General features: G+C 40.7%; 1 protein-coding gene across 5 annotated transcripts in view; it reads right to left on the bottom strand.

Annotated features, from left to right (window-relative positions):
- The window catches only part of AHI1 (Abelson helper integration site 1), a 197,158-nt gene that overhangs the window by 92,232 nt on the left and 81,072 nt on the right, over window positions 1-23,854 (bottom strand). For all 5 annotated transcript variants that reach the window (XM_050949466.1, XM_050949471.1, XM_050949469.1 and 2 more), the window contains one exon: window positions 16,299-16,416. In XM_050949466.1, the coding sequence (XP_050805423.1) occupies window positions 16,299-16,416 (118 nt within the window). The remainder of the gene's footprint in view (window positions 1-16,298; window positions 16,417-23,854) is intronic.

The following is a 23,854-nucleotide window of genomic DNA, read 5'->3' as shown; positions in this document are numbered from 1 at the left end:
TGTTTAGTATACCCTGTGAAAGGGGAGAACAGTCTTTTTTGAACCACTTTGTTACATCCACCAAAAGGGAAGTTCTGAAGTTTAGTTCTGAGGAGGAAAGTCTGCACTGTGACAACCTGGTGCCAGAGAAATGGAATGTTGAATGCTCTGTCAACAAAGAGAGACCAGGGAGGAAGCTGTGGTGTAAGATCAACAGAAGCAGTTGCCCTGCTTCAACTAATGTACATACAGCACCACTGAACAGTAAGCTCCGATGGCTGCACAGCAGATGCAATGGTTTTAGCCTTTCAAGACTCAAGTCCAAACCTGTCAGTCAATCTGATGCCATCTGGCAATTTCACTAGTGGCTCTAGCCCCGTTCCAAACTGAGCCATCTACACCTGTCTCCATTTTTCATTAGAAAAGGGAAAGTTCCTTACCAAGTCCTGAATGAAGAAGAGTTGAAGGACTATTATTCTGTGAAGTTTGCCATGCTTGAGTGGCTTGAAATAGTGGGAGAACTCTGTCAGCATTATCATCAGACCAAGTCCATTTCTGGGCTGTTTCTCAATCATTACAAGACGTTGTTGCTTAGACTTATAGACTTTAAAAGCCAGAATCTAGTCTGATCTCCTGCACATTGCAGGCCACAGAACCTCACCCACTCACTCCTGAAATAGATCCATAACCTCTAGCTGAGTACTGAAATCCTCAAATCTTGATTTGAAGATTTCAAGTCAGTAACTTGAAAGCTTTAAATAAAAAGAAGCTGCAAAGGGAGGTGAAAAACTCCAGGGTCTCTGCAATTCTAACCTTGGGAAAATTCCTTACCGACGCCAAATATGGCATCCACCCAGTTAGACCTTGAGTATGTGGGTGAGACCCACCAACTCAAAACACTCCCCATCTGGTGTCCCATATCCAGCAGTTGGAGATATTTGCTTATAGCAGATGCAGATGGGCCTTTATGCCATTGTAGGCAATCTCATCATGCCATCCCCTCCATAAATTTATCAAGCCAAGTCTTGAGACAAGTTAGGTTTTTTGCTCCCAGTACTCATTTTGGAAAGCTGTTCCAGAACTTCACTCCTCTGATAGTTAGAAATGTTCGTCTTTAGAAAGCCTAAACTTGTTAATGACCAGTTTACATCCATTTGTTCCTGGCCAACATTATCCCTTAATTTAAATAACTCCTCTATAGACAGAGAACACTACGGAGGGAAACATCAGAGGGATAATCATATCCCCTCTCAGCCTTTCGTTTGTTAGGCTAAACAAATCAAGATCCTTGAGTCTCCATTCCTCTAATCATCTTACCAGCCCTTCTCTGTACTTGTTCCAGTTTGAATTAATCTTTCTTAAACACTGGAAACAAAAACTGCACATGGCATTCCGGATGCGATCTCACCAGTGTCTTATAAAATGGTAATAACACTTCCCTATCTCTACTGGAAATACCTCACCTGATGTATCCTAGGATTGTTTTAGCCTTTTTCACAGCTGCATCACATTGGCAGCTCATAGTCACCTGTGTTCGACCTACATACCCAGGCCTTTCTCCTCCTCTGTCACTTCCAACTAGTAAATCTCCATCTTATACCTAAAATTCTTGCAGTTAGTCCCTAACTGCATGACCTTGCACTTTGCACTATTAAATTTCATCCTATTTCTATTACTCCAGTTTCCAAGGTCATCCAAATCTTTGTGTATAATATTCCACTCCTCTCCCACATTGGCAATACCTCCCACTTTTGTGTCATCTTCAAATTTGATTAACACACCTCCACTTTTTGTGCCAAGGTCATTAATAAACATGTTAATGAAGTTTGATCTTAAGACAGATCCTTGAGGAACTCTTCTGGTAACCTCCCTCCAGCCTGACCAGTCACCTTTCAGTATGACCTGTTGTATTCTTCCCTTTAACCAGTTCCTTACCCACCTTTTGATTACTGTATTAATCCCCATCTTCATGAATCATTTCCTTGCCAGTCATCGAGCTAGGGGAATACAAGGACCCCATAACACCTGAGGTAGGCCACCATGATAGAGAAAACCTTGGTGAAGACTCCTGGAGCAGCGGTGATTCCAAATGAAAGGACCTTGTATTGAAAATGGTTCAAGATGACTGTGAACCTCAGGAACCATCTGTCGGTCAGATGAATGTCTGTGAAAATACACATCCTGTGTATCAAGAGCCATAAACCACATGCCTTCTTCTAATGTTGGGATGATTGCTGCTAATGTGACCATACTAAATTTGCGTTTTCAGCTGAAGCGATTATGATGGCGGAGGTCCTGAATTGGCTTCCGTCCGCCTTCCTTTTTGGCTATCAGGAAATAAGTTGAATAGAATCCTATCCCTGGGTATTCCAGAGGAACCAGCTCTTCTGCTCTTCTTTGTAGTAAGGAATTCACCTCTAAGTCATGATGCTGTTGTGAGCAGAGTCCCTGAGAAGGGATCAGGGAGGGGGCTCTGGATGAGGTACCACGATGAACTCTATCATATGATATTTAGCAAGCACTTGTCCATCGTCATTAGATTCCAACTGATAAGACGACTGTTAGATGACCCCAGAAGAGAGTGGGGTGGTTGTATGGCAGTAGGCAAGGTGGTTGAAGGCTCTCTAGAGTTCCTCAGAAATCTCTCTCCTGTGAGGGTTGCATCTGGGAAGAGGAAGGCTGTGAGGGCAGACCCTGAGGATGAGATCTTTGAATCTTTTGATGCTTCCATGGTGGTTCCTAAGGCCTCTGATGGAAAAACTGGGAGATTCTGTAATGCTGTGTGGGTGGTAGAATTTACATTTTGGTGCAGGTGTGTAAATACCCAAAGAACAAAGTGTAGCTCTTGAATAAATGAGAGTTTAAGGGGAATCGTCCATTTTCTGTTTGAAAAGATGGGATTCATCAAGAGTGGTCTTCAGTGGTATTTTATATCTCCTTAGGAAAACCAGAAGAATGGAGCCGCAATTCCCTCTACATGACTATGCCTGTGGCCAGAGAGTGCGAAGAGGTATCTGCCACATCCACTGCTGATTGAAGCGATATCCTTGCTACTAATCTCCCCTTTTCTATTATTGCCTGGTATCAGGCCCAGTCTTCTTGTGGCAGTGTTTCAGCGAAGTCCTCTGGTTTGCTGTAATTCAGGAAACTGTATTTGGCAAATAATGCCTGATAATTCAAAATCCTGAACTGAAGACTGGCTGAGGGGAAGATCTTGCAGCTCAAAGGTCTAACTGCTTGCTCTGATGATTGGATGTGGTGGAGCACGGGTGCTGTTGTCTAGCCCATTTCATTGTTGCCTGGACAAGTGAATTGACAGGGAGAGTGAGAAAAGAAACAGCCCATTTAGCTGGTACAGTGTAGTATTTTTCTGCCTCCTTGGGGTAGGCATACATGTGGTCAGCATATGCCAAACCATTCAAGCTGGCTCAAGGATGGCATTGTTGATAGGCAAAGCAACTCTACACAGAACCGATGAGTGAAGTATCTCCAGCAGCTTATGCTGAGTGTCTTGGATCAGCTCCAGGGGAATGTACAGCTGCCACTTTATGCAGGAGATCTTGACACTGGCGGTAGTCCTCAGGAGGCGGGGGAGATGCTGAAGCCACTGCCACATCAGATGAAGACGATGAGAATCTTTCCTGCTCCAGTGGCACTGTCAGAACCAGACTGGGCATCTCGTCTATCGTTGGTTCCAAGCATCTATCTGAAGGCGCCTGAGACAGGGAGATTGGCAAAGTTTCCCTCACAGAATGGATAGGTTCTGAGGGTGGGTATTGGGGCCAGGGTACCCAATAGAGTGGAATGACAGATCCAGAGGATGTTGTAGCAGGCTGCACAGTATGGAGAACCAGTAACTCCATGGCAGCTGGAGTGGAGCATATTGTCATGATATAGAAGGCCTCCACTGGCACTCGTAAGGACGGAGGGGATGGACGGTCCCTGCCTCTCACCCAACTTCTCTGAAGACAAAAATTCTGAGACCAGTTCCGTTGGCATACCAGCAGAGCTGGCGGAAGCACGTACATCACAGGAGCAGGGGGGAAAGCGGGGCTTCAGCTGTGGCATGTCCTGAGCAGGAGATATATTCTCTTGGAAGTAGACAGTCACAGAAGGCGTAAAGACTTCGGCTTTTTCAGGGCAAACAATTTCTGGGGCTCTGGCCCTTTTTCTGACCTCCCTGGAGAGATGGGTACTCTTTCTGTCCCCAGAACCAGTACAGGAAGGTGGTCTTCCCCAGAGTGGGTGGCTTTCAAACTCTGAGGGACACTGATGTTGATGCTGTGTGCGGTTTGGTACCTGATACTGGTGGATCGGTTGGTTTGTGTGGTCTCTTTTTGTGTTTGTGTGCTTTAGAGATTGCTCATTCCCCATGACTGGAACTAGAAGAAGTGTCCTCTTTCTTAGGTTTGGAGGAACAGTTACTGCCATGCTTATGTACATGCTTCCTTCCTTACCAATTAGGCCTCAGTGGAGGGTTAATAGTGGTGGTACTGCCGGTGCTGAACTCTGACTCCACAGCCAGTGGCACACTCCTGGCTGTCTCAGGCTGATGTACTGGGGGGTTGCCCTGCCTGGGTCCAAATGAGGTCTCATGGTGACTTCCATAAGGTGCTTCCAGACGCAGAGAGCATCTACTTGAAAGCGCCTGAGATGAGGAGATATGGGTATGGCTGGGGAAGGACTGGTAGATACTGCAGCTAGATGCAATGTAGGCTTCTCCCAAGCAGTAGAGGCAGCATCGATATTCCTTGCTGACCAAGAAGGAACATGGGCAGAAGGTGCAGATTTTAAAGCCTGGGGTCTTCCGCATAGTCCAGAACCCACACATGGGTTGCGGGGAAGGAGGGGAGTGTTTACTCAGAAAAAAATCTCCCAAAGTCCCAATACTACTCCTACCATAAATGACTAAAAACTACTATATAAACAGTAAAATACTCTAAAATTAACGATGTACAACTATATATCTTTAGAAGTGTGTCACACGCAAGAAGACACTGATCCAGACCATGCAGCAATGAGAAGAAGCTGGAGATGTGATCACTCCACCTTGCCCTTTCTTACCTCAGATGAAACCACGAGGTGAGCCACGGGTGTGTGCGTGGACCAATGGACTATACTACTTTCAAATTCTCTGGCTCCGTACACATGGTGTGCATACGAAAACTCTCAGTGGAATACAATAGGTACCATCACTTGAAGTAGTATTAATAGTAGTAATGGTTCAAAAATGGACAGACTGTAAAGGGACATGTTAATTTAAGGTATGGGCAGCTGTTGGTGAGGAGAGATCTATTTTCCCCCACCCCCCGTGTAGGTTATTCCTCCTATATCTTTTGTGTTTACAGTGACACATGGCCTTACCTTACTACAAATATGTAATTATACACAGAAGAACAGACACATCAACTTTGTGTTGGACTGAATGACCAACTACTATCCTTTGAAGGAACTGGAAGCACTTCTGTGCAATCCTTGATGTAGAAACAATCCTATTACTCCTTTCAATGAGCAAAAATAGACTATTTGGCAGCATAATAAATCTTCCTTATAATACAGTGTGACCTCTCAGAAGTTCTGTCAATATCTGCCAGTCCAAAAACCATAGATGAGAGGCTGGGAATGCATGGGTTTATCTAGGGAATGGCCCATGAGGAGGTATCCGAGAATTTAAAGAAATGGAAGCAGTCAGAATCAGCCTTTGACCTCAGGGTTTGAGACCAGATCCTATTGATTAACAAGAACCACCAATAAGCTCATTACAGCCTAGTGTGGATTTGGAGGACATAGCTTGAGTCCTTGTGCAGGTATTCTATTGTTTCAGACCCTAAAAGGCCTTGTGGTTAGGTTCTGAGCATCTTCAAAGTGAAACTTGCATACCATGTGGAAAAGGCAGGGATTTCTAAAAATGTTGCTTCATTCCTTCAGTTATAGTCCAGACAATAACAACATAATGGTGAAAGAAGGTGAATAAAAAATTCAAATTCTGAGATTGTTAAAGAAAAAAGCAAAATTACATATTTACTCCCTATAAATGAGAATGTTTTTCATATTTTTATACACACACACAAAAACAATCAAGTATCCTTAAAATGACATTTTACCATTATCAGCAATTGCCGATAACCTTCAGTTTCTCTCACCGCTAAGGTTTAGCACACATGCTACACTGCCCACAATACATCACAACAATGAAAATTAAACATCTTGGTTTTTGAAAAACAGTGGCCTCTTCATGTGCAATGCTCTACAAGGAAATACATGAGCATGCATTTTTCAAGCACTCACATAAAAGAGCAAACAGGTTTTACATATGAAAAGACCGTCATCTTGGCACACAGATAAAAGAATCCATAAAATGCATATACAGGTGTTAGGGTTTGAAAAATGTGTGCACAGATGTGTGTATACCAGGGACAGATGAGGTTTTTTTAAAAACCAGACCGTAGGTGTACTTTGTTGTTTGCCCACTTTCAAAAACTAAGGGCCAAATCCAGGCAACCAGTACACAGCCCAAATGGTAGGCATCTCCATGTTAGGAAAAAGAGAAAATCATCCCCCATACCAAAGTGACTACAGCCCTAATATACTCTGCCTCAGGAGGTGGTGGTGGTGATGGTGGCAGCAGTAAGACTGGAGGGAGCCATGCAGAAGTACATCCTCTTTTCCCATCCACCTTATGCTCATTCCCATGAAGGGAGTCCCCGTTCAAACCTGAACTTTATACTGTGCAGAGGGTGTGTACTCCATTGCAGAGCCCCTGGGCAGTGAAACTTCACTGCTTTCACTGCCAAGAGCAGATGGATTTGTCTCAAAGCATTATCTTGTGAGTATTTCCTCCTCGTGGCTCTCTATCTTCAGAAAATGTATAGTGGCTCTATTTTCAAAGGACTAGAGGTAGTTAACAGGATCTCTCAGTTAAGACCGAATTAAATTTGGTTCTTTTAGAATAGCACATAATTGAAAAAATAAGGGCATTTTCAGGCCAAATCATTTTTGGCAGATTAGTTCTACAATGCTACGTCATACCCTGATTTCGCAACCTACATCCATTGCTGCCAAACAGAGAGTAATGCTTCATTTAATCTGCACCCTTGTATAATTTTGGCTGAGAGTACTTCCTTTACCCTGAAGGTACAGCAGTAGTTATCCTAACATATACCAATTTCACATAAATATAAATGATATTCTCTTGATAAAAAGTTTTTGGAATCTTCAAAGACTGCTGTTATTGTGCTCTGTATTTAGTGTAGTTTTCAGTCAAAGATTGTAATTAATATGCCTAGGAGTAACATGAAAAAGAACACATAATAGAGGAACGTGCACACCCTTGATCTCAGTATAAACAAATACACCGAGCTACACTGAGCTGAACTAGAAAATGCAAACTATTCTGACATTTATATTTATAACATCTAATCAATCAGCCAGAGGAAACTGGATAAGCAACTTTTAAAAACAGAATAAATAGATTGTTCTCATTAGTAAAGTAACAGACACAAAAATAATTACCTTTTATCTTATTGGATGTCAAAACATTTTTGTGGTTAGATAAGTCTACTTATGAAGATCTTGGGTTTTCAAATTAAATATTATACAATTCATTTTTACTATTCTTTTTATATATTGAAACACTTATAGTTATAATACTCCACAGCTAGGGCCTGTATTCATGCCCTAGGCCTAGGCCAGATCCTGGACCCCAGTATAGCTATTTTGTGCTGCTCCAGGGGCCACAGAGCAGGGATCAGGGATTCCCTGGGATCAGAGGCATGGCAGGGGAAGAGAGGCGTGGCCAGAGCATTTGTCCAAACAAATTCTTGGGAGCCATTAAAGCTGGATATAATTCAGAGAATCTCAGAGGCTGCTCTAAATTACACTAGGCGCTGAACCGGCCCTCAGCAGCTTCAGTATCAGGGTAGCATAAACAGATCTTGGCTGCAGCGGAGGATTAAATCCATGTGTTTAATTCCCGCTGAAATCAGTGAGAGTTCTATGTACAAAAATTCTGCAGGATGTTGCCTCCAAAATGTAAATGGTATGGAAAAGATGGTCTAGACATACACTAACGGTGGGAGGCAGTATGTGGGCAGGGAGAGGTTTAAGGAAAATTAAATTTTCTTTTGGTTAACATTTTCAGTTTTTTTTTCTTTTTGTTGAAAAATTCAAAACAAAATTTTTTACTGAAGCAAAAAAGTTTCGTATGTTTAGGAAATGGAGTGGGGTGCGTCTCCTTTCTCTTACTTCTTTTCCTGGCAGGAAAAGTGAGAGAAAAGTTAAAATATGAAATAAAATGACACTTCAACAAAGAGCCTGATCTTCAGCTGAGGATATTAGCCTTTTAATAAGTGCTCTATCGCTCTAAGAACATAATTCTACTCAATTCTTTTTATAAAAACATAAGAAAAAATGATTTTTTGGAAGAGACATCACATTTTTTATCCAAATTCTTTTTGAATGAAAAGTTTAAAGTGACTTGGTGTTACAGTTAAAATTAAAATCCAGTCTATGTAAAGAGTTGGAGAAGGATATTATCTAAAATAGCTTGAAAATCAGGGCCAAATAAGCAACTGGAGTAATACTAACAAAAGCGAGAGACTAAAGTGGAAATATATGCTTACTAACATAATGTGATTGTTTTCTAACTAGCCTCTCTGATATCAGGGCTGTATTTATTTATGTTTAAACCCTGAAAAGGAAGAAGAGACAGAGAGACGCCTTGAAATCAAGTAGGAACTTCATCATTGCCACTGGTTTTATGTGGAAGGTTCTCACATACTACAGAGATGGGAACAGTATAAAACTCTAAGAGAAGATAAAATCATGAGAGCTGGCAACACTGCAATAATCATCAAGGATTCTAACACACATATTAGTTATGAACGGTAAGCATATTTGCATAGGTGTGGGATTTTGTAACATATCTTTCAAGAACAAGAAAGAGAAAATTTGAGATTTGGTGGGTATTTAAATCAACGTAGAATCTGAATGTTCTTTTTTGGTATCCTTTATAGCTGTAAGATTTTGACTTTACAGTTTACCTGAGACCATAACAAAAATACATTTTTAAGTAGTCCATCAAATATAATGGAGGGTTTAACTGCAATAGTAAGCTCTGCTAATATCTTCAGAGAGAAAGAAAGAGTTCTTTAAAGCTGCTTTCGCTTTCTTTAGCTGGAAGACCCCCTTGACTATCAGCTGTGTTAACTGAGAGAAACATTCTAATTGTTCTCATCTTAGCCAACGTGTTTTTTTTTAAATACAAGAACCATCATGTTCCTAACACAGATGTAATCTATTTTAAGAGCAGGTTTAATCCATTGTTTTCAATGAAGATGGTATTTTAGTGAAATTATCTGGGCAGTATTTTCAAACAGCGATCTCTCACAAAGCCAGTGTTAATCATTAGGGCAATTACTAATTCTAATAGGCCCAGTTTTGATGTTCTTATATAGTCTTTGCTTAGCAAACTTCTGAACTGAATAGAAGGTATAGAAATCAATGGGGGGATACCTGAGGTATCAAGATTGGATCTATTTTTTATTTTTAAAATTGTGCTATAGACACAAAAGGTACTTTAGAGGTCAATAAGGAAGGTGAAGTCGCTGTCCAGAGATGCTTACAATTTAAAATGAGACACGTGAATAAAAACTATCAGGGAGTTAATTGTTCTCTAGGGAGTGAAAGCTTAAAAGCTGGGGGCGTCATTTCTTTATTAGTTAGTTTTTAAAAAGTAATGACCAAGATAATGGGGCAGCATGGAAGACAGTACAAAGATGAGAACATGTTAAGGAAATGAAGGGTGTGATTAAGAGGGAAGGGCTTGGATAGTACAAAGTGCAGGAAGGTGGAAAGAGATAATATCAACACTGAGATGTGTGGAGGAGCAGAGTTGTGCACGGCGAGGAAGGCAAGTAAAAGGAGTCTGCACTTGACTGCAAAAGGCAGGCATTAAGGAAGTTCTTTAAAGCTTTCATGTACATCTAGCATAGTTCATGGTATCTCTCATATTACTCAACAAGGAAATTCCATTTACTCTGCACACAGCAAAGGCACAAGAACAATAAGAGGCTTTACTCCAGTGGTTCTCAAACTTTTGTCCTGGTGACCCCTTTCACATAGCAAGCCTCTGAGTGCGACCCCCCCTTATAAATTAAAAATACATTTTTATATATTTAACACCATTATAAATGCTGGAGGCAAAGTGGGGTCTGGGATGGAGGCTGGCAGCTCGCGACCACTATGCAATAACCTTGTGACCCCCTGAAGGATCCTGCCCCCTAGTTTGAGAACCCCTGCTTTATTTCATTGCTACTCTGTGGATTTGGAGTTGGGGAAATCCCCTTCAATCCAGGCTACTTGCTCCTGGTGAGAGAACAGAATTTAGCCAGGAAAAAGCAGCTGCTTTAGTAGCATGCACATTTTCTAGGGGCTCGTATAAAGAGTTTTTGGCAAAAGTGTTAAAGTGCATCGGTATTTTTTTTTTTAAAGATAATTCACAGGCCATTGGAATAGCCATCCATGAAGAAGTCAGAACTGCTGTGCAACAGACCTTAGTCCCCCGCGAGATTGGCATGATATGGCCAGATAAATCACATATCAGAGAACATAATCTGACTGACAAACTATGGGGAAGGAAGGAAGTCACAGCTAAAGTACAGGACTGGGAGTCAGGAAACCTATGTTCTTTTCCTGTGGTGCTCAAACTGTGGGTCCAGGCCCCCAAAGTACATAATGACCTCGTTTTAAATGGGGTCATCAGGGCTGATTTAGACTTCCTGGGGCTCAGGGCCAAAGCCCGAGCCCCACTGCCCTCAACTGAAGCCCAAGGGCTTCAGCCCTGGACGGTGGGGCTCAGGATACACGCCCCCAGGCTTTGGCCTGCCCATACAGGGCGGCGGAGCTCAGGTAGACTCAGGCTTTGGACCCCACTCCTGGGGTTGTGTAGTAATTTTTGTTGTCAGAAGTGGGTCACGGTGCAATGAAGTTAGAGAATCCCTGTTCTATTCCTATCTCTGAGAAGATTCCTGTTGAATGTAGGGAAATCACTTAATCTCTCAGTAATTCTGTTTCCCCATCTGTAAAATAGAATCATAGGACTGGATGGGACCTTGAGAGGTCATCTAGTCCAGTCTCCTGCACTCATGGCAGTACTAGGTATTATCTAGACCATCCCTAACAGGTGTTTGTCCAACCTGCTCTTAAAAATCCCCAATGATGGAGATTGCCTCTCTAGGCAATTTATTCCAGAAATTAACCACACTGACAGTTAGGAAGCTTTTCCTAATGTCCAACCTAAAGCACTCTTGCTGCAATTTAAGCCCATTACTTCTTGTCCTATCCTCAGAGGTTAAGAGGAACATTTTTTCTCCCTCCTCTTTGTAACAACTTTTTATGTACATGAAAACTGTTATCATGTCCCCTGTGTTTTCTCTTCTCCAGACTAAACAAACCCAATTTTTTCAATCTTCCCTCAGAGATCATGTTTTCTAGACCTTTAATCATTTTTGTTGCTCTTCTCTGGACTTTCCCCAGTTTGTCCACATCTTTTCTGAAACGTGGCTCCCAGAACTGGACACAATACTACAGTTGAGGCTTAATCAGCACAGAGTAGAGCAGAAGAATTACTTCTCATGTCTTGCTTACAACACTCCTGGCTGATACATCCCAGAAGGATGTTCGCTTTTTTTGCAACAGTGTTACGCTGTTGACTCATTTTTAACTTGTGGTCCACTATGACCCCCAGATCTCTTTCTGCAGTACTGCTTCCCAGGCAGTCATTTCTCATTTTGTATGTGTGCAACTGATTGTTCCTTCCTAAGTGGAGAACTTAGCATTTGTCCTTATTGAATCTCATCCTATTTACTTCAGACCATTTCTCCAGTTTGTCCACATCATTTTAAATTATAACCCTTTCCTCCAAAGCATTTGCAACCCCTCACAGTTTGATATCATCCGCAAACTTTATAAGTGTATTCTCTATGCCATTATATAAATCATTGATGAAGATATTGAACAGAACCAGACCCCAAAGTGATCCCTGTGGGACCCCATTCGTTATGGGAATAAGAACATTTACATACACCATATAGGTGCTGTGACATTTACTACATTAACATTTCTGAAGATCCACAAATATTGAACATTACTTAGGAGTCAAGTATATTACATTATATGTGAGGAGAGAAACTCTCAAATACTGTATTTGCTGGCTAAACAACAGATGGATTAGTTTTGAATGAGACCTTTCTATCCAGCCCTATGACTATTATATCCATGACACAGGTTAGGGACAAAAGACCATAATCAAGGAAAGTCTCTAAAATGGTTACAAGGACAAAAATTATTATTGTTGTTGGTTTGGAATTTTTAGCAATGCATTGTTTGAGGATGTTTAACCTAAAATATGACACTAATTGCTTCTTTTTCAATAGTTATACGCTGTCTAGGGAATATGGAGCAATTTCACAAATTTAGCAATAGACATTTCACAAATTTTTGACCAATATGTGTAAGGAAGAGCTACAGCACAAAAGGAAATCCCCAATTAATGTAAAATAATGAAGAGAAGGAAAAAGTATGTGAAGGGGAAAAAACCTAACAAGTACAAGAAACGGATCTTTCCTCTTTATTTAAGAAATGTTCAGGAAGGTATGAAAACAAAGATAAGCTTATGTGACATTTCTAATAATCCAAGTTAGCTCTTACAACAGTACATTTAGTAAAGGAAAAGGGATATTTCAGAAGGATAAACTGCATTGAACAATATTTTCAGTGTCTTATGAACAAAAGACTTGCCTTCAATGGCAGAGATATATATCCTTTCTGTGTATCATTGTTCTTGCAAGAACATGTTTACTGTGACCAATTCAACACAGACTTGTTAAGTTTTTGTACAAAAGAAGAATTTATGCAGCTTCTCAAAATTTTGATAAAATAGGAGATGATCTGTGTGATGGGCTATACAAACCCCACATGGGGCTGGAAAGGGTTAAAGGACAGTACTGGGCCCATTCCTCCAGAGCATGCTCCAACTGGAGAGAGAGTTGAAAAGGGAGCAACCCAACTCAGAAGGGAGAGGCTGGAGAGAAAGACAGACCTACCCTGAAGTCTCCTGGCAAAAGGAGCCGAAGAAGCCTCCCTATGGGAACAGGACTATATGCTGAGGCTGATTGGGGCTGATGGTTTGGCTTCTATTTCCTTTTCCTTATTTGGGACCAGAAGCTGAGGGAGAAAAGCAACAGTAGGAAGCAACCCAGGAAGGGTAACTTAAAGGGCCTCTTGGAGGCCAAACACTGCTGACTCTCCTAGGGCTCTGGTTTGGAGCCCGCTGGAAAAGGCAGGCCCAGGCTCCCGTACCACTGCCCTCAGAACGGGGTGAGTGTTAACCACTAGGCAATCCAGCCCACAAGGACCTATTACAATATCACATACTCATGTCACTATATCCATGACACAGACTGTGTGGTAGGGGTTACTGATATTCTCTGTTAGTGTTACTTTTGGAGGAGAAAAGGGGAGGGAGACTAATGCATATTTTTATTCTTATCGTGGCTTGTAAAAAGCTTCAGAGTGTCCTCCTTTGCCTCAGCTCCTGAATCTAAACAAACATGACATCAAGTATGGTAGCACTAGAAGCTCCAGCATGCCAATTATTTCCAGAGCAATAATGTAAACACTACAAAAATTGACCTTTTGCCCAGAAGGGTATTAGGGTTTGTGTCAGAAAAGGCTTAAGATGACCAAGTGCATGTGGGAAAAAAAGCTAAAATTGCTACATGTATGGTAACTTGCGGAGTACATCTACTAAAATTGCTAGGGGACATTAGGATAAAAAACTGTAGCAGTACTAGTTTCCTTTTTGCAGTAATAAAGAAGAATATTCACAGCTACTTCTGCAAGATCTTGCAAGCTCAAGACAAATCCTTAGTATTACCTCCATTGTCACTAACCATAAGGTGGAACATCCAGCTGTTTTCTACTATCGGGAGCAACTGGATGGTCTTCAAAGATGACTGCATGTGCCAATGATGCATTTGGTCTTCATCACAAAACATCTGAACAACATTACACAGGTAGTAAAACATGCAGCAACACTAACCAAATGCTTTAAAAGAACTCTCTGTCAATGTACTTAATCATGTACTTAAGTGCTTTGTTGCATTGAGGCTATAGTGACCATCAGGAATTCTTCTTTGAGGATTACATCCCCACTGGCTCAAAAGGGAAAGTCCCACTGTGTATTCTCAGTACTAAATTCAAATCTTATGAAGGTCTGCTTGTCCAGGAGTTCTGGCGGAAGGAGGAATACTGGAGGGGAAACATGGACTAGTCCCTTGAACAAACTTTTCATAGTCGATGAACACTAAGGATCCCTGTTATAAGAGGATGATTTGCTGCTCCAAATAATTTGAGTAGCCAGAGTAGATCCTGACTTTTAAAAAGATAGTACACAGTCAGGAATACAAGGGAATCAGAGAAACACAGATTCTATGAGCCTGCTGCATGCTCCTATCTCCATTTTAGTCCAAACTCCATAATATTCAAAACTAAAACTTTCTTCATAGTTGCTAGCTGATGGTGAAAAATAAAGTATGAGTGAAACTTTTTCCTTATACTTCTATAAAAACAATTCTAACACAGCGCTATAAACATAGTAGTGCAGCTTTGGAACTGAAAATAAGACAAGTAGCGTCACTTAGGCTTCTCATGGGAAACTCCATTTTGTCTATGCAGCCCATAATCTTTCAAAAGTACTTTTTCCAGGAATCTTGATTTTTTGGTTGTTCCAACTGTATATTTGAAAGATATTTTAGAAGCATATCTTCTGTAGTGTTGTATTTTCTCAGCTTTACTTGAATCACAAAGAACGTTCTGCATTTAAGGAAGGTGCTGAAGCATAGTTGGTTTTGGCAACAATCGGACTGTTGACAAACATGCATGCACAATGGTAGCGCACATTCATGGTTTATCGTTCTATGTAAGAAGCCACTGTCAACACATTTATCTTGTGTTTCTGTCTAAAGGAAGATACAGGATAGTATGGTTTGGGTGCTATTATTTACTGAGTTAATTACAGCCCAGATTTAAAGTGTATGCTTATTTTCTTGAAAGGGCCATTCTACTACATTTAAATGTTCATTCCATGAGATGAAATATTAATACTTACTGCTTTTATGAGATCTTCACACTTGCAAAGCACTGAACAAATATTAATTAGCCTCACCATATACCTGTTATCACTGTTTTACTGATAAGGAAACTGAAGCCCAGAAAGCTTAACTGACACAGCCAAAGTCATACAGCAAATCAGAACTTCATCTCCCAGTTCCTACACTGTGGTCAGTCCTTTAACTCACACTAGGAAAAAGCATATCAATCAATATTCTGACTGGAAATGGTCTGATTCAAGCCATAATTAGTAGTGACTCTTTTTTAGCTAATTTTATGTAATGACAGAACCCATTTATCTCTCGCTACCAAACTACATTAAACATTTTTTTTTAAAAGCTCAATTTCCTATTTCTATCTCATTATACGGTACTCTTTTTTCTTCTCTCTCTCAAAGTTACAAAATAAAATTGCTTAAACTAACATACTTTGTGCTTGTACATTACCTCGTACAATTCGGCCACATTCTTGGTTAGTCCTTAAAACAGGATTAATAACAACCACCACCACCACCACCATCACCATCTAACAGTTTTATATATCATTCTAACAGGCACTCCAAACAAACACCAAATATGCTGTTTTGCAATAAATTATTATTGTGATCACAATTGCAATTTGAAACCATGATGTAAGAATTTCAGAAAACATACAATTCTGTTGCTTCTAGTCTTTTTTCTGAAGGCTGTAGATTCATTTAAGCATTTTTAAAAAATGCTGTTTTTAAACCTAATGATAGGCTTTGTATTAAGACCCCTGTAAATAGTCCTTTCCCACTTTGTAGATAAAACTGTTTTTCTCCCTTCTCCTTTTTCAACAATTATGCATTTTAAAATGTGATTTTTCATTTAATAGTGTTTGTTGTGTTTAACATACTTTGACACAAAAGATGATAAAAACTAAGAAAATATAGAGCTAACTCTTTATACTAAAAACTTAGCATAACAATAACAAGTGTAACTGACAAAAAACAGTTTGAGGTAATGTTTAACTATTGCATTGTATAAGCAATGGTACATATGACATCTTGACTACCACGTGAAGTGCTGCATACTAAACATGATTAATATAAACAAAGGAAAAACACTCATCAGCTAAAAGAGTACGCATATATTAGACACAGTAATCAAATTAGGAAAGAGGCTCACCGTTTTGAGACGTGAAAGGATACTGAGGAATCAGTGAAGTGCCCAGAGTACTTGGCAGCCTTAACTTGGAGTGTGGCGAGAGCAGTGATGGAGCCGGAAGCATGAGATTTGAGCTGGTCTGTAATAGGAAAGGCAAATCAGAAAATAAGTTGTAATTTCCTGGGTTACTTACTGATGCAAGAACTAGATGAGAAGTATTTACTTACCATAAATAATTATTAAATTCTAGATAGAATGAGTGTCACATTGAGGGCAAATGAGCAATTTAAATTGCTTGCTTTTTTGGAGAAAAATATTTGGGAACAGAAAGTTGAAAAACTATTGGTGGTTTGAAATGTAAATGAAAGCTTAAATGCTTAAAAAATTGAGTAGTGAAAAACTGATAGAATAAAAAATATCCTCCACAATACAGAAAGAAATATAATGAACAATTGTTTATATGGCTAATAACTTTTATTCATAATGGCCTATCAAATTATTTGTATGCTAGACCAAATTCAGATATGAAAAAGAACACTTCATTTTAATATTATAAATTACATTGTGTCTAAAGAGAGTACTTATGAGGAAAGGGTTAAAACATAGTGATAGAGAAAATTATTCTTTACAAATTGTGCAACTTATTTAGACCAAAACTCCAGTGACTTCCTTTATAAAGGCTATACAAAAGCCACCTGTAGCACACATGCTTATTTCCATAATGACATAGATAACATAGCTGAAATCTGATTTGCTATAGAGGTTCTTTGCATATATGCAGTTACCACAAATACAAACCCTTCTCAAACTATTCCTGATGTGTTATCCTAGATAACACATGTAAAGTATATTAAGACAATCTGAGGCATTTACATGATCAAACAAAACATTTTCTTACAAATTACACCTATTGTCACTGACTGCCTTTGGTCATATTGTCAAACTGCTGGGAAAATATAGTCATAAAATATCTGCAACAAAATTCACTGAGTTTCCTTTAAATAAAATCAGTGTAATTAGCTGAAATTGTTTTTCTCCCCAGTAACATATATAAAAGGAAAAAACAAAAAGCCAAGAAGTATGTTATCAAGCATGTTCACTTAGGGTTTAATCCAAAACCCATACAGGTCAATGGAAATCTCTTGTGACTTCTGTGGGTTTTTGATCAGGCCCTTAAACTTTAGTTGTGGAGAATAATAACAACATATTTCAGCCTACTTCTATTTTATTAGTCTCTAAATTCTATTTAAAGAAATGAAGCCAGTTACAGTAAAGGTCAAGCTTTCGCTTGCTTTCAGAAGTAGTACAGTGATATAAGCACTCGTTGTATAAATTACAACATATGTTCAACAATTCCCTAGGCCTCGATCCTGAAAAACACGTATGCATGGATTTAACTTTGGACTTGTCTATATAAACAATTAGTTTGCTGCAAGCTCGGGTGTAAATGTATCTTGCACTTGTCTGCTGTGCACTAAGTGTCCATGAGGCAGAGACTATCTTTATTATTTGTCTGTACAGTACCAATGAAAATGGGGCCCTGACTTGGCAACTACATACTACTGTAATAAATATTTTCCAAAACCGGCTAATCTGTTTTGGGTTAACTGCGACACACAATCAGACCAACCAATGAGCATTATCCAAGAATTCTAAAGCATCTGCATTTTACTGCAGCATGAGAATTCAATTGTATGTACATTTTAAGTAATATTTCTGAAATCTAAGCAGAGTGAACACTAGTTCTCCCCTCCTTACAACCTGACTTCTCTCGTACATACACACTTTCTTCTTCCAAATGAGTCACTTCCAATGTTACGGATCTTTTTTTCTAAAACTTCAAAATATTTTGTAAAGTCATAACCTAATGTGTGTAATAAATCACACAACAAATAAAACTATTCAAAATTTCTCTAATCCCTTTTTTTGTCCATCACAGGAAGAATTAGGAGAAATTGATTTAAAAATCTCAGATATCAGAGATGTTTCAATAACCTGTCTCAGTTGTGGTGACCCTACATGGAGTTTTAAAGATGAAGTGAAATATGTCACATGTAAAGCTATTTCAGTACAGTATTTAATTCACTTCTCTTTTTAAAATCAGGTTTCCTTCTGTATGCCCAACCACCTTTGTACATGCCACACTCTACTGCTTTGAAACCCAGCCCACAAGACTGGATTTACATTAGAGAAATAAATTCTCTCTTTCAGTTTTTCTCTTAAGAAAAATGGTCCTTATTTAGAATACAAACAAAAACACAAAAACAATTCATGCCCCCATTGTCTTCCCTCCAAAAAAATCCTACAGGCACTTACTTTTTGTAAAAGACTGGTATTCTTTTTTAATTTAAAAGCTTTCATTTGAAAATAAATCTTAAAGTAATGGTCCCAATTCTTGCAATTGACTTCATGTGGGAAGACCCCCTCGAAGTCAACAGAGCTCTGTGCAGGCATAAGAGCCTCCCACATGAAGTACCTGCATAATCAGGGCCTGCATTATCTTCCACGCCCTTTTAAAAAAACTTACTGAATAGCGAAGAACAGCACTACACAGGGCTAGAGAAGTCAAATGTGGATACACAATAATGACTTTATTAGTCTTGTTTCAAATTTGAAACAGGAATGTGTTAAGAAAGTATATTTTAAAAAGCACATTAATATTTATGTATTTTCTCTACTTTTTCCAATGGACAAACATGTAATACCTATGGAACCAACAGAGTGAAGCAATCACTATTTTTGAAATGCATGCTGTGGGAAGAGATTGCTAAATACCTTTACAACCACAAGTAAGGTTGGCTAAGATAGCCAACACCAATCTACTCATTTTTCACAACATACTTTGCTTGCTTAATGCAAAAACCACAGCTTTATCAAAGACACAGTTTACTATCACCCCTGAGTTGAGTAAAGCTAAAAGTTATAAAACTCAAAGTTTTTGCAGAGGTAAAAAGAAACTCACAATAATTTTTGCCAAGTTTAAACAATGCTGTTTTGTATTCCCTTTTTTGTGTTAGGGCAGCTCTATGCAAATTATGCAAATACACACATTTTCAGTGGTACTAGTTTTCATGGTAAAAAAAGTGAACTGCATGTGACAAAAAAAAAATTGCAAGATTTGACAAGCTAACAAAAACAATTTCTCTTTTCCCCTGACAACTCACTTTTATGAACTTTGCAACTGATATAATTAAAATTTCCATACGTACTTGCAAGTCAAATTAAGTTGGCCAGGTCTGTTTTATTTCTTATCCGTTTAGGTTTGTGCTTTTAGGACACTGTTTTTAAAGATGACTTTTAAAGTAGTTTTTAAATCATGATTTTGTGGGTCTAAGAAGTTGACCAATGCAATTAGGTAAAGTTTTTTTTTTTAATCATTTCTTTAGTTCAATACTAGAATGGATCTATACGCAATAACACTTCAGTATAAATAAAAATATACTGCCACAATTTGTATGTGAATTCTGAGTCTCAAATTTACATCAGATATAAAAAATTTTATTATTTGTATTACAGCCGTACATAGTGTACTCAACTGAGATCAGGGCTCCATCGTATTAGGCATGATACAAACACATAGTAAGAGCCAGTCCTTGCCTCAAAGAGCTTCCAGTCTAAGTAGGCAAAACAGACATGAGGTGGGTGAAATGAAGCATCTTCCCTGGTATGCAGATCAGGCTCTGAGATAGAGAAAGATCACATGACTTTCCTAAAGTCACACAGGAAATTTATGGTAGAACCAGGAATTGAATAACTCAAGTTCCAGTTCAATGCCTGAATACCAAGACCATTTCTCCTCTCCCTGTTCTGTTAAAACAAACATTTCTATAACCATCTGAACTAACAGGCTTCTTCCTTGGAGCCATAAGAACTTGGGATTCCCTTTACAAGGCATACAGAGAAACAGTGATCTTTTTTGGATGAGGTTTAATACAGATGTTTCTACATAATAAAATGTAGAGATACTGCCATTAAAATGGCATTGGTCAATGCCATCACCAACAGCAGTGGGAAGTATATTTGTCTTGCTTAATAAAGACTATGAGGATTGTGTAATCTTTGTCTCTCAAGAGGCTGGTTATTTTCTTGCTACTGAAGGGTACATGGGGAAAAAGTACATGACATTTTCTTCACCAATTATGGAATAAAGCTTCCATTGGATACAGTCCAGTTTCTTGCAATGAGATATGGCAAACAGAGCATTCAAAGTTGTGTCCTACTTGACTATCTCAATCCAGAGGGTTTTTTGTTTTTAACTGACTCAGTGAACCTTTCTTGTGATTACATTTTCCCTCCTGACTGATGGGATATGATGCTCTCTTGCACACCTCAGAGGCTTCCAGACAAATAATGCAAAACCCTATTCCTAGTTCCTCCCTACCTGTTGACAGAAAACATTGTGGCATGATTGTCTGTTTTAATTTAAATACATTTTCAGGAAACCAAGCAAAAGCCTGAAATACATACACAAAATCCTCTTCCTGCGAGACATCTATTTGGCACCTGCATTTCCCCTCACATATAAAAACCTCTCCGTGCGTACCCTAAGCCAGCCCAGGCAGCTTAATAGTCGTTATGTTTAAAAAAAAAAACAACAGGACATTTTTGTGAAATTCAATTAGAAATCAGTTCAAACTAAACCAATATACGTCACTGTAAAAGGGTGTGTGACCGGGGCTCGACCCTCTCCGAGGGCTCCCTACACGCTGTCGGTCTGGGTTTAGGGCCGAGCAACACTACAGTTTCAAGGGGCTCAGGCCCTCTGCTTCAGGGCTGAGCAACAATACAGTTCAAGGGGCTCAGGCCCTCTGTTTCAGGGATGAGCAAAGCACAGGGTTAGGAGGCTCAAGCCCTCTGGTTCAGGGCTGAGCAGCAGTATAGTTTAAAGGGGCCCAGCCCTAAGTTCGGGCAGGGCAGCAAACGCAGAGGCAAAGCTCAGGCCCTTTTGGCTCAGGGATGAGCAAAGCACAGGGTTTAGGAGGCTTAAGTAGAAAGGCCTCCTCAGGCCCGCAAGAGGGGGAGTCTGCCACCCTTGGAAGGGTGGCAGGGGGAACGCAGGCCCTCCCACTTCACTGCGTTCCAGCCCAGGGCCCTAATAGCAGCAGACGGGCCGCTGCTGCGTCAGTGGGGATCCTGCCCGCAACACACTGACGTAGGCTCCGACATGTCTGCAGCCAGACTGGAGTCGGCTGCCCCCGGGCTACTTCCGACCTCCCCCTCAGGGCCTACCTGGTCCATAGCGTCAGCCCCCAGGAAGTCCAACAGCATGGGCTCCTCCCAACCAGGGCTGGGTGGCAGGTCCAGCAGTTCCTCCAGGAAGTCCGGCCAGGCTTGCTCTGGCGGTTCCTCCGGGTAACAGCAGGGACTGGGAGGCTCCAGCGGCTCCTCTGGGTAGTATGACCGGGGAAGCTCCAGCAGCTCCTCCAAGTAGCGGGCGCAGGGAAGCTCCGGCCAGTCAGGGCGGCTGCTCTGTGTCCTAGAGGGGTCCCAGTCTCAAGCTCCCTGCGGCAGGTCTGCTCCCTGCGGCGGCTGGGGCCTGACTGAGCTCTGACAGATGGCTTTTGTACTTCCGGGTCGCCGCCTGACCCTCTGAGAGGCGGGCTCATTGCTCCTTAGCCCCGCCCACTCAGGCCTCTGGCTGGGCGCTCCCTCCCCTTGGCAGGAGGGGAGCTACACCGACTCACTACAGTCACTGTCCACACAAGAGTTTGTATTGGTTTAATTAAATTGGTTTACAAAAATCACATTTTCAGTTAAACCAGTGCAACTTTCTTATGTAGACAAGGTCTAAATTGACTTGCCTCCTGATTCATTACAAGGCAGCTTGGAATTGGAAGAAAGTTAAAATAAACTGCCCAGATTCACACAGAATGAGCTACACATTCCATTTTTGGATGCAAAATAGCAAGATTCTTTCTAGTGTTTTTTTTTGTTGTTTTTACTTTAATGAGAGGTGATCATTTCAGGGTGTTTCTTTTTGCTTCCAGTGAATGTATAAACGCTAAAAGGAAACTGGGAAACAGCGTTACCAAAATCTGTAAGCATTTTCAATCTCATCTGCTCTTTCTTTACTTTTAATCTATAGCACCTTCAGCATCTGAGCCATGACCAAATTTACACATGGACTCTGCAGCAGAAATAGATGGAATCAAGTGGCATGAGATGCCCACAATCTTCCTTTACATCCTGGGGTTAACAAGTGGCTAGTGCAGCCACAATAAAATAAAAAACAACAAGTGGGTAGCATTGGCTGGGGGCACTGCTAATGTACTAATTCAATCCATCTCCTAGCCATCTGCTGTTGGGAGAGTTCCCATGGGCTCATATTATAGACTAAAACTGCCCTCCCCCCAACAGAAACACCACTGCTTGCCCTCCCATGGAAAACTTCCCCCACAGTCAGAGGACACATAGACATAATTTGCTCCTCCTTCCACCTGCAGAAGTGACTCTGGCCCCTCTGCTCTAAATATGACAATCAAATATATCATTTTTCAGATGCCACAGTTCACTTTGTTCAGGAGAGAGAAAAACAGTGAAAAATTTTTCTTTGTTAAATTTGTATAAACATGTACAGGGAGAAACATATTGGGCGTTAAGTGATTATGTGAGCACCAGAGGGCGAAACGCTTCCACTTCTGCAGGTAGGTTTTACAAGTGGAGTCTTTTCTACTGTGCAGGAGGATGTATCGGACTTGCTTGGAATAGGCTAGTTCATGGGTTTGGAACCATGAAGGAATCAGGCTGTAAGGTGGAGTTTTTGGAGCTGGGGGTGAAGAACCCATCCGTTGTCCTGGGAAAGGAGATTTGGCCTGTTGAGGAGAGCCCGTGGATGAAGGAAGGACATGAAGAGTAGGTAGCGATACCACATCTGTTTCAGCCAAGCCGGGGCAATAAGGATGACCGGGGCCTTGTCGTCTACAATCTTCCAAAGAACCCTGTGTAGCAGAGGGATTGGTGGGAAAGCGTACGAGAGAGAGTTGTTCCACAGGATGAGGAATGTGTCTCCTAGAGATGCAGTCCCGAGTCTCGCTCTGGAGCAAAACAGAGGACATTTTCGATTCTGGGTTCTGGCAAAGAGGTCTATTGACGGGGTGCCCCAGAGGGAGAAAAGATGGTGAAGTACTTCAGGGTGCAGCTCCCATTCATATTCTGTTGAGAAGTACCTGCTGAGTGCGTCGGCAGCAGTGTTGTGGCAGCCTGGTAGGTAGGAAATGATGATTTGTATTTGATGTTGTATGCACCAATTCCATAGTCAGATGGCTTCCATGCAAAGGGAATGTCACTGGGCTCCCCTTTGTCTGTTGATGTAGTACATACATGCTATGTTGTCTGTTAAAACCAGAACAGATTTGTTTGTTATGAGGGGAAAAAAGTGAAGGCATGCTCGCCTCACTGCTCTGAGCTCTAAGAGATTTATGTGTAGGCGCATCTCTGATGTGGACCATTGGCCTTGTGTCCCCCCAGATGGTGCTCCTCAACCGATTAGGGAAGCATCCATGGTGAGCATGAGCATTGGAAATCGTTGCTGGAAGGAAACCCCCATGCAGAGGTTTTCTGGTCTTGTCCACCAATGT

Source organism: Gopherus flavomarginatus, chromosome 4, assembly GCF_025201925.1.
Source record: "Gopherus flavomarginatus isolate rGopFla2 chromosome 4, rGopFla2.mat.asm, whole genome shotgun sequence".
Taxonomy (NCBI): domain Eukaryota; kingdom Metazoa; phylum Chordata; order Testudines; family Testudinidae; genus Gopherus; species Gopherus flavomarginatus.
Note: the sequence above shows the minus strand (reverse complement) of the source record. Positions and strands in the feature narration are given on the sequence as shown.